The sequence below is a fragment of the Mytilus edulis genome, chromosome 10, assembly GCF_963676685.1.
Source record: "Mytilus edulis chromosome 10, xbMytEdul2.2, whole genome shotgun sequence".
In the NCBI taxonomy this organism is placed as follows: Eukaryota; Metazoa; Mollusca; class Bivalvia; order Mytilida; family Mytilidae; genus Mytilus; species Mytilus edulis.
The window spans coordinates 12,444,893-12,457,214 of NC_092353.1; the positions used below are offsets into that span (position 1 = coordinate 12,444,893).

Genomic DNA, 12,322 nt, shown 5'->3' on the forward strand with positions numbered 1-12,322 from the left:
TTTCGCCGAGAATTCTTTCGAAATGTTTTAACATAACATCATTTTCAACTGTGCATCGTGTTCTTTTCGTAGGTCTAATAGTGGACCAAAACTTTCGTGGATCAGTTTTTGCAATATCACAAAGTTCAATACCCATTCGCCGTTTATAGTTAACTTGGGCTTGCCGTTTTATTCTGTTGAATCGATTTCTAGCATCTATATACGATTGCCTATTAACATCAGTGGGGTGTCGAAAAAAGAAGTTTCGGACTTGGTGAAAAATATGACGCTCTGATTTACACTTTTCGTCAAACCAATCATTGTTTTTTCTATCTGTATTATTATTTTCCTCTTTAATTAGGACTGATCGGCCAAAAATTTTAAAAGCACTGTCATATAATATACGAGTGATTTCCCCTACAGCTGTATTCAAATCGAGTTAGAAGAGATGTTGTCTACCAACGAGAACAACGCACTACGCTCTGTTTGTAAGACTTCCATGTAATCACTTTTCTTATTTGAATACCATTTGATATACTTGTGTAGCTTGTGGGTTTTGTTCTGGTGACGATTGTTTGAAAAATTAAGTTGAAAAATAAGGGCGAATGATCAGAGAATTCATTAAATTGCAACACGTTAAAGTAACTAATAAGTTTATTGTCGATCGGTGATACAAGTAAGTAATCGTTCACGCTTCGTCCTCTACTTGTACAAAAAGTAAACTCTCCATCTGAATCGTCACCAAGTCTACCATTGGCGACAGTAAGTCCAGTAGTATAGCAAAGTTGAATAAGCTTACGACCAAAAGAGTTCACACATTTGTCCAATGAACGTCTACTTTGAATGTTATAACGGTTTTCTACGTGCTAAACGCTCTCGACATATTTATCTAAATTATCATCACACAAAACATCATTAAGTTCACCTACTCGACTATTCAGATCCCCACATACAAATACTGATCCCCTCTCTTTATATTCAAGAACAATGTTTTCAATAATTTCATGAAAATCGCTGTCACAGATCTGATAATACTTTGATTTTTCATGTGGAATGTAGGAAAAGCATATATATATATCATTAGCAATGGTAAAAAATTGTTTATTCAATTGATAAGGACAATACCACAGTGTAATTTTCTTTCTATCGAGATACCACTACATAAAAAATGTTTACAATAAATAGCAATTCCACCTTCATTTCTTGTACCTATATTAGTGCTACGATTAATGCAAGATATATTTACAAAACCATCTATTTCTACTATGTTATTATCACTTAACCAAGTTTCACAAATAAAAGAACATCATAGCTATTTACTAAATTCAAAAATTCGTTGTCATTATAGATCGAGTTGAATCCATGGACATTCCAGCACAAACATTTCAAGTTTTCAAATTGTTCTCTGAACGGATCCTATGGAACGTATTCTTTTCCACCAACGTAAATTTTATCTCTCACAAAATAGGCTTTGATATTTTCATCGCGTAGTCGCTTCAGTGTCGGTAGTTTTGCTTTCCTGCGTTTTTGTATCTCTACTGGCAACTGCTCCGAAATTCCGTAATTCGAATCTTTCAAATTTTTAGCACTTTTTTTCACTAGATCTCGACTATCAAATGAAGCAAATTTTGCAAGAATAGGTCTAATCTGTTCACCCTTTTTGCCCAAACGGTATGCATCTGTAATATGTAATCTAGCAGAATTCTCGATTTTAAGTTTTTCATGGCAAAACGCGTTGATTGTTTCAGGACAGTCTTCATCTGTAGTTTCAAGAATGTTATAGAAAATAAGATTGTTACACATTGATTTCAATTGAACTTCAATCAACTCGTTTTGTAGTCTATCGTTATCCTTTTTCATATCATTGATAGATGATATAATATTTTGATCAACTTTGGGTGCATTAGATTTATTACTTTTTAACTGTTTTGATATTTTATCTAACTAATATAAATCCGATTATATGCTGTCACAATATTTTCAGGACTATGGTATTTAAATGTTCCGACACAATGGAGCGAATCTGAAATCTCAAATTTTCTTAAATTCCTAGTAAATTGATATTTTCTCAAATTCATTCTAATATAATAGGTAGTGTATTAAAACGAAAGTGAAAGTAGGAAGTCCGTACCTTGGTCCGGCTGATTTGAAGTTAATCAGTCCTGAAGCTAAGATGAGCAATGCTGAATTACGACAGAAAATATGTGAAAAGTGTATTATGGTCAAAGGTTTTAACAGAGAAACTGCTTTTAATGACGTAAGACAGACTTTTACAAACGCATGGAGAGGAACTAGAGCAACTCGAACAGAAAACTATGATTTCAAAAATCAGGAATGGATAGTTCAGTTTTTTACAATAGAAGGTAATGTTTCTGAGTTACATTTCATACAAAATAGTATCTATCTATTCTAGATCAAAGAAAATTTAATATTTTATTTTTTCTACTTTCGTTTTAGTGTGAAATCAATTTGTTTTATACAGAAATACAAAGTTTTCTCAAAATTAATGTTTTAAATTAGTAAATATAATTTCTTCAATGCTTTCAATAAAAAACGGTCTTGTGGAGCCTGAAATCTTATATTAATATCTATATGTTCTATTGAACTTCCTGGATCATTCATTATATTTCCTCCTCCTTGATCTTTATCGATTTTCGCTGAAATGATAATGCAAATACTTGTGCAGTGACCATGCAATTGACCATCACATTTTAAAGAAAACTTACGAAATTAACAGGAAGCATAATTAAAGTTAACGTTTTTTAAAATTACTCAATTCACGGCATTTTTTAGGGTACTTCATAAGCGCTTTTTCAGAGGACCAAATGGGGGTGGGAATTTAACTAAAACAAATCATGTAAAATATTCAGTGACTGCATGTGCTTTTAACTAGTTCATAAACTACTATCAGAGAACTTATCATTAAATTTTGTAATAAAATATATGAAAATAGCATGAATAGTGAAACAAACTATTTTTGGAGTGTAAAAAATCTTTGGATGTTATAGATCTAGATAATATAAACTACGTGTTTTTGATGGTCCTTCTGATTCTGTTGAAAGTTTTGACTTTTCAACTCTTTACACTACACTTCTACACCATCTTATCAAACAAAAATTTTGCCTATTTGAATAAATGGTCGTTTGGTAAATCTGAATGCAAATGTGTACGCTGCAACTCATTTAAAGCCTTCTTCTCTAATGAGAAAGGTATATAAAAAAATTATGCTAGATTCACTTACTGGAGTTGTGATGATGATTGAAGCTGTTAATTTTCTCCTTGATAACATTATGTACGTTTCGGCAACAAAGTGTATCGCTGGACAGAGTGTATGTATTCTTGGTCGTGTATTCCTATGGGCAATAATTGTGCTCCCCTTATAGCAGACTTGTTTTGTACTGTTATGAATTACAGTTTATGACCAAACTCAGAAAAGACCCGTTAAAATTACATCAACAACAACACTTACCGTTATCTAATTCTTGATGACAGTATTTTGTCGTTAAATAATCAATAATTTTCTAAATATACTGCCGAAATTTACCAAAAAGAATTAACTTTAAAAAAAATCAAAGTATAAACGGTAATAGTAATATATTACCAGGTGGTCGTGTGGTCTAGCGGGACGGCTGCAGTGCAGGCGATTTGGTGTCACGATATCACAGTAGCATGGGTTCGAATCCCGGCGAGGGAAGAACCAAAAATTTGCGAAAGCAAATTTACAGATCTAACATTGTTGGGTTGATGTTAAGACGAGTTGTATATATATATATATATATATATATTAATGTTATAACTGTTTTTTCCTTGATTAAGATTTTTCAGTTTTACACGAGAAACTACACACTAAAATTTACGACAAAAGAGAAAAGTTTTCGTTCCCTATTGTTAATGTTTACATCGCGATGACCTTGAGGTCATTCCGATGTATTGTTATCGCCTAGATTTCCATTATGTAAATTAGTTTTGGGTTTGTTGTCAATCTAATTAAAAACCGATCTCTCATCGCGCGACATATCAGAAACAGGAGCGATGAGAGATCGGTTTTTAATTAGATTGGTTTGTTGTGTACTTACTTTTTTTTGCACACGAACCGATCAATTGTGTTAAAGCATGCGGAAGAATATCTCAAGAACGTTTGTGACAATACCGACAAGGACCAGTTACTCTGTAATTGTTTTTGCGGGAAAATATAAATGCCTTCTCGTATCCCATCTTTTAGAAAAGTAGATTTTTTTACAGAAAAGTGTCCACCATGCACTTGCATTGCACTATTATAAGAGTAGTAGGATGGAATGATATATACAAATGGATGGAAATCATATATACAGTAATGTAACTGTTATTTTAATATAATATATAACAACAAATCAGTGTATCGAACTGATTTGTTTCTCCACAATATAATAGTTATTACGGTGACGTTGAATTTCCTGTCATTTATTCATCATCCAAGCACGAACTAGTCTCAGAAAAAAAAAATATATATCTGTACATAAACCTCAGTTTCAGGTAAAGAGATATGTGATTTTTTTTTCTGAGACAATTGCATTTGACCATCCACAAGAACTTGTGGTCATCCGATGTTCAGTACTTCAATACTTTGATTCTTTTTGGGATGGTGATGTTCCTTTGTCACCATCTTCAAGATTTTATGATGTTTATACTTCACCACTCGTTCGCTATGCGCGCGTATTGTGTGACGTTTTCGACATTAATGAACTTAATCTGTATTACTGGTAAATTATCAACTCAGAGATTTCGTTACCACAAATTACTTAAAACCTTTAATGAATTCTTCCAGAGATATAAAGTTTTGGTTTTGAAGTTTGGTTGTACCTGTAGATAATTAATTTCAAACGGGATAGCACTTCCTCATCATTACAGAGATAATTTTTACCATGCCCAGAAATAAGAAACGATCCAGGTTGAATTATCGATCATTTAAATAAACTTATTCTAAAAGGTTACCAATTCAAAACTGTAATTAGATCTTTGAATATCGTTTTTATTGATATTAATATTGATTTTGCTATCAGTAAATTAAAAGCAAACTAAATATTATTGTTATAAACATATGTGCAATTTCATGGATCAACAATTTGTCGATACCTGCATGTATCTTGGCATTGCACAAGTTCAGGTTTTTTCGCTAGCTGCATAAAGAGATCGTGGTTTGTCCGGCTATCTCCTCCTACCGTTTTTGAGACAGTCACACAGCTTTAATATTTTGTAGAATGTTCAAAGACATAGTGGAGGTTTGCATGTGTAACAGTGGTTTGATTCCGCAAGTGAACCTTATCCGGAGGATGATAATTCCTAGTGGTTTTTTTATTCACCAATGAAAATTCATTGTTTTTTTTATTCCGGGTCCAATGTAAAATATCCACCACTCTTGATTATATTCTTAAGAGAGTTTTTTGAAGGAGAAATATATATATATAAAAACAGGGCTTGGTATTTTTGGGGGTATTTTTATTAACTCAAGCTTCCAAAGCTGATTTATGTGAAAAATGGACAAAGTAAACCTTTTTTTTGGAGACATTGTACATGTTCTATCCGCGAAAGTTTACACCCCGCGAAAAAAAACCCTTTATACGGTATTAGCTCTCTACACTTGTTGCGCGTACTTGTAAGTGTGTCTTCAAAGTTGTGTATGGTTCCAGTCTATCATTGGGTTTAGAAGTGACTTTAAATGTGGTTGCAAAGAAATAGAAAGTTCGCAGTTGTGAAGCTAAAAACAAATCACTCTTTTGTTGAAAAATTGTGCTCTCATCCGTCCCTTATTGTCAAATTTTAAGATACAAGTCAAGGTATGAGGCAGACTTGATCGTATCAGTGTTTCTTTTATCATTAAGTTCTATGAGAAAGATGCGTTTAACACAGTCACCAAACTTTGATTTTTTCCAGGGGCGGTTCCAGGATTTTGGAAAGGGGGAGCCAAGTTTTTAAAGATCGGCAAGCGGAGCGAGGCGAAAATTTTTGAACCTTTTATGAGCAAAAAAAAATAAAAAATAAGTGTAATATGACTTTTTAAACGGTTGCTGGCGTGGGACATGTATATTTGTAGTTGCTGTAAAGTGTAAGGGCTGGAAATTTTCGATGCTGTATTCTCTATTAATTGTCTATCATAAAAGGATAGTATTTTAAACGGTTCCTGGCGTGGGACGTCACATGTATATTTGTAGTTGCTGTAAAGTGTAAGGGCTGAATATTTTCGATGCTGTATTCTCCCTATTAATTGTCTTTCATAAAATGATTGTATGGATGCAAAGTTATGTACGAATATACTTGATGTGGGACTTGTAAGTAAAAAAAGGACTTAGACAATTCCCGTCTGTTGTATGTTTAGTTAGCGTAACCTCACAGATTCGATAAAATTTACATTACGACCGACACGAGTTAAAAAAAGACAAACACGCAATTTTCACCCAACAAAATTAAGGGAAGTGAGGGGTTCCAAATCAATCAAAGGCTACGAATGAATCTGAAATGACAACGAATTTATGAATGACGGTCGACAAATGGAGACATTAAGGCCAGCAGGCATGCAGGTTGTAGTCTGGTCTTGAAAAAAGTATTCAATATATCAGTTCGGCGAAACAGACATTCCGGTCTGACACACAAACCCCGGCCACTAAAAAAAAGTACGCCCGTTTTTATTCATCATGTTCATTTAATGCTTAATAATTCTGTTGGAAATGTTTGTTTCTTATAGCAAAAAAGTGGACAAGTTTATTGTTTTCAATCCAGATACGTCCAGAATTTTTGTTTCCGGCAAAAATCAGTCAATTTTTTTCTCTCTCAAATATCTAAGCTAGACTGCCTCCTTAAATCAAATGGTTAGTGCCTTAGTCTTTAAATCTATCTAGGGATTATACTGACTGGGGATCATTATTCAGCTATGTTATTTTAAAATAGGCTAGGGCGTTTGGGTTTAAACATGTTTTCGTAGGTAAATAATATTGCTGTGGAATTTTTTTTTCATGAGAGTGTAATAGTCTATAGAGTATATAACTTTGTTTGGTGGAATAGTGAAAAAGAAGTCAATATATACGTTCTTGCTCAATTCTGTGTCGCTTTGAAGGTGTCATGATTGAATTTGTCATCCTCACCCTGAGCAATGTGTTACTGTAATTTGAATTTCAAAATGACTGAGCGACATTTTTTTCGACGCACTTGTCAACTCCATGATGACATCATAGCGAATCACATGACTGACAATCAGTAAATTACAAAATATAAGTAAAGAATTGTCGTATGAAAATTAAATATATAGTACACGGGAAATGTCAAAGTTCACGAAGTCTAGTCTAATTAATCATTTTACCGTTGAAAAAAAAGTCCAAGAAAAAGGGGGGAGGGCTACCCCCCTCCTCTGGATCCGCCACTGAATTATTCATCAGCAGGACCGTGATCATCTAAAATAATGCAAGCTGAAAAAATTCTTTTGTGTTCTCTTCAAGAAGCTCCTGTATGAGAATTCAGTCCCATGCGAATAAAGAAACAAATCGGAAAGAGGAGCATCACAGTTGGAATGCCGATTTTTTTTTTATAAATTTGAGTTCATTTACTTGTTTAGGAGCTTAGTGTTACCTGTTACCTTCTGTAGATCCCTCCTCTATCAGGAGAACCTGGAGTTCATCCAGTAAAATTTTGTTACTTTATATGAGGGGGGGCAAGGGGTTTAACTGTTATGCTGTTATGGGGCAATTTAATTCTTTGTTATCTGTTATTTTGAAAATATATTTGCTGTTAGCTGTTATTGTCTTATTCATTGTTAGCTGTTATTGGGCTTTTAGTTTTTTTGTTATCTGTTATTGTGATAATGTATTTGCTGTTAACTGTTATTGAAAATTGGAATGTTAGAATTTTTTTGACAGCCAATATTCGGTAGAAATTGAAGCTCATTGGACATTGGGGTCTACCACTATTAATATGTTGTTTCCGTATTCGGAGAAGGATTTCATTAACATATACCCATTACAGAAGTGAGGTCCAGTATATCTTATGATTATCCTTTGTAATAAATTCCATTTTTTTTTGGAACATGTATTTAGAATTATCTTATTTTTTTGTATGAGGATAATGTTCCTTGTTTCCCGTACCAACATATTAAATCAGAACAATTATTAATATGACAAAAAGGAAAACATATGGCCAGGAATATCTGAAAAGAATCTCAATTAAGGACTATGTCCTTACAACCACTTGAACAGTTAACCTTTTCTATAATATGGTACATTGACTCAGCTCTGTGATTCTTTTCAAAGCAGAACCAAACACATTGTACAATGAAAGTTCCAACCATGAACTGGGTCCCGAAACAGTACATAGCTTATTACAAACAAAGATTTATTTCGTCTTCACTGAGCCATTGCTCCCCTACTAAACTATGTATTCTACTTACTAGTACACTTGGTCCAATCAATAGCCTGATAAAAATTGTTCAAATTGAGCATTTGAAAATAATGGAATAAATTACTTTTGGAGTATCAAAATTGGTTCGAGGTACTTGATAAATTGCATGCTTATAATTGGTGCTTTTGATTTTTCTATCCTATATACTGACAACTTTGCCTCATAGTCTTATTAAGAAAAATTCACACACCTCATTAAATGGGCATTTAGAAAAAGTCAGAATGCGAATATATATATTCAAACTCTTTTAGGTCATTTTTTAGTAGCAACAAACACAAGAACTATGTGAATTGAATACCATAACAGCCCTGAGATTTTTACTAGATATCGTTTTTGTCTCTTTGACATATTCCTCATTTCCATTATCAATTTTATTACACACTACATGTGTGAGTTTCTATAACTGTATAAAAACAAATGCTGAACAAAAGTATTCTATAACAAATAAACAGCTACGACATGAGCACATGATACGCCCGTCGCCCTTTTTGAAATATTCGATATCTTCTCTATGTCATATCAGATATTTATAAAAATTGAAAGGGAGCTTCAGTCAATATATATAAACAATACACCAAAGTTTCATGCGAACTGCTGAAACATTTTTTGAGTTATTGACCAAAAACTGGAAAATACCACCTTTTTTAATGAACAAAACCCCTTAACTCAATAACATAAAATCTAAAATTAATGAAAATAGAAAGGGAGCTTACAACAATAGCTATAAACAATTCAGCAAAGTTTCATGAGAACTGCTGAAAACGTTTTTGTGTTAATGTCCGAAAACTGGAAGCCCCCCGCCCTTAGTAAAATCTAAAATTTATAAAAATTGAAAGGGAGCTCATGTCAATAGATAGTAACAATTCACCAAAATTCCTTGCAAATTTGTGAAAGGATTTTTGAGATATTATCAAAAAACTGAAAAAAAAACCCACCATTTTTATTGAATAAAACCCCATTACTCAGAAACTTAAAATCTGAAATTTATGAAATACGAAGGGGAGCTCACGTCAATAGATATATACAATTTCCAAAAGTTTTATGCGAATTGGTTAAATAGTGTTGGAGTTAATATTTGACATGTTGACAACATATTCCATAATACGTCCTGTAACAACATATTCCATAATACGTCCTGTAAACGAGCGTATAAAAATATATTGAGTAGTAAACTCATTATAGATACATAATTTTAAAAACATGTTCATAGAAAATGGAATTCCTTACAAAGGATTATACCCATAATAAGAAATACTGCATAGATTTGTCAAGGTTCTGACTTATTTTAATATTTCATTTACTGTTATCTGTTTTTGTCCATTTTAATTCCTTGTTATCTGTTATAAGCCAAATCAATTTGCTGTTTTGCTGTTATTGGGACCCCCCTTGCCCCCCCTCTTATATTTACATCTGTTTCCAGTCACTATACATTATCTTTAAACAATTTTATCTATTTACAGCCTATGAGTTTGGTAAACCTTACTACTTTTAAATGTTTATTTACTTTCAAGGAGCGCACTACGCTTTTCATGGAGCGAGTAACACAGGCTTCTAGTGATTGATTCCACCAAATTTATGTCATTTCTCTTTAACACATAGTACCAGTCAAAAAGACTACAGTCCAAGATTAATTGTATCATATTCGAGTTGCTAACGCATATGTCAGTCCATGAGGCAGTCCCAATCTTTGGTACAACAACTACATAAAGCTTTGAGATAAAGATGTCTCTAATACTTGTTAAGGCAGAGCATACGACAAGAAAATGTTCTAAATTTTCAGTTCCTTCCTCACATAGCGGACAAATTGAAGTTTTTTGACCATTTGAAAATTTTGAACGGTGGTACTGTAGAATATATGTATCCAAAAGCATTTTGATCTTATAACAGGCTTTACGTATACACATTTGTTCTGAACCAGCACTTTTCCATATAGAATTAACAACACCAATTTTACAGTTTTTGATATTTAAGTACCGTAATGACGGTTTTGATTTTGCTTCAGTAAACAGTTTTTCGGACCAAAAGCCATCAACACACTTTTTTACTTTCATTTTCCACTTGTATTTTGTCTCTGGTTTAAGTAAAACCTCTGAGGCACACGGTAAGTTATATTGTTTCAAAATCTTGTCAGCCCTAATAAACCAGCTTTTCGAGTTTTTTCCTTTTGTAGACAGTTGACGCTTAGCAAGATCATTTTCGACAGAGTCACTTCTAGCTATGGTACCAAACGTTATCAGAATCTTTTTATGTAGAAGTGCAATAATAGGTAATTGATCTAAAAGTAAATAAGCTCCAGCATTGGAGGCTCTAGCGGGTAGATTTTGAATTTGTTTCAGAAAGTTATTACAAAAAATATCTAAGCGGGAAATATCTTTAGCACTAAGATTTACAATTTCAAGTTCAAATACAAAAAAAATGTAACAAACGTGGAACCACATACGTTGACCATAGTTTACATGACACCTCTGGGTTAAGTCCATTTAAACCATGCAGTCCAGAGCCCATAAGTGCGTATGATGTCTGTCTTGCAGTTTTTAGACGATTTCCAATAATTGTTCTTGTTGCCTCTACTTCACGAGAGTCTCTATCAATTCCTATATGTTTATAATTTTCTACAGTTTCTAATGTTTCTGAGCCAATGTGGAACTTTTCCATTTGATTCCAAAGGTTGCAATTTAAAGATGAGTTCCATATCATAACTTTAGTTTTTTCTTTACTTATATTATATTCTTCTGTCTCTGCAAAATGGGCAGTATAGCTAATCATAGTCTGGAGTTCATCAGGTTTTGAAGAGATAAGTAGCAGATCGTCTGCACACATTGGAGTACCCACAAACACATTTCCAATTTTAAAACCCAAACTGTCACTTTCTAACTTTTTTATTAGCGGATTAACAAAGAGTTTGTAGACAGAGGGAGACCATACGCTGCCTTGTCGGACGCCTTGGAGTTCAGCAAACGAAGTAGATAACTTGCCTTCCCATCGAACTGCAGAGCTCATATTCGTGTACCAATCATTTAAGATTTGCCAACTTTGTCCAGAAATTCCACTTTGAAATATACTTTTTAGCAGAGAGGCATGCCAAACAACATCAAAAGCAGATGACGCATCAACAAAAGTAGTATATAATGTTTGTCCTAATTCTTTTGCTTCTATGATTGCCTCAGTAAGGGGAAGTGCTGCAAAAGTAGGATTGACCCCGGCAGTAAAGCCACGTTGAAGTCTGCTCTGTACCTTTAGTAGTTTAGGTTCCTCTAAACAGAGATGTACCGATTCCATCAGTTTTCCCATAACAGGAGATACTGTTATACGTCGATAAGATTTTGGTAGGCAGATAGGTTTCCCATGACCTTTGAACAACGGTGAAACAATACCTTCTTTGAAACACTGTGGTACACGCTTAAATTTGAATGCTTCATTTATCAAGTTTGTAAGTATTTTGGCTGTTTTTTCACCTCCATATTTAAAATGCTCAGCAGAAATTCCAAATTGGTCAGTAGCTTTTCCCGTTTTCATTTTAGAAATACATTTTTGAATTGTTCCAATATCAATTTCAATAGTTTTTTCATCTTCATGCTCCAATATGTCTTGAAGCAAAATACGGTCTAGCTCAACTTGAGAACGGTACTGTTGATTTTGCGGTTTTTCAGACGGAGTAGATAAGTCCGTGAAATAATTTGTCCATGCCTCACGAATAAGATCAGGTGTATCAAAATGAACATCATCAATGATCAGACAGTCGAGTAGGCGTTTTCCACTCTGTCTCTGACGGCGAATAATTTTATAAAATGTGGCGTTGTCACCAGAATGAGCCTTCATAATGTTCTGATAGAGAGAATGTCGCTCTTCAGCATTCAATTGTCTTTGTAGTTTTCTAAGTTCTCTTTTCATATCGAGACGTTTTCTGTTTGCAGGGTCATTT

General features: G+C 33.5%; 1 protein-coding gene across 1 annotated transcript in view; it reads left to right on the plus strand.

Moving 5' to 3' along the window:
• The first annotated feature begins 2,066 nt into the window (after window positions 1-2,066).
• LOC139493468 (protein mono-ADP-ribosyltransferase PARP14-like) overlaps window positions 2,067-12,322 on the plus strand; it is a 59,956-nt gene continuing 49,700 nt past the window's right edge. Inside the window, exon 1 of the mRNA XM_071281874.1 lies at window positions 2,067-2,342. Within this exon, the coding sequence (XP_071137975.1) occupies window positions 2,153-2,342 (190 nt within the window). The 5' untranslated portion in view covers window positions 2,067-2,152. The remainder of the gene's footprint in view (window positions 2,343-12,322) is intronic.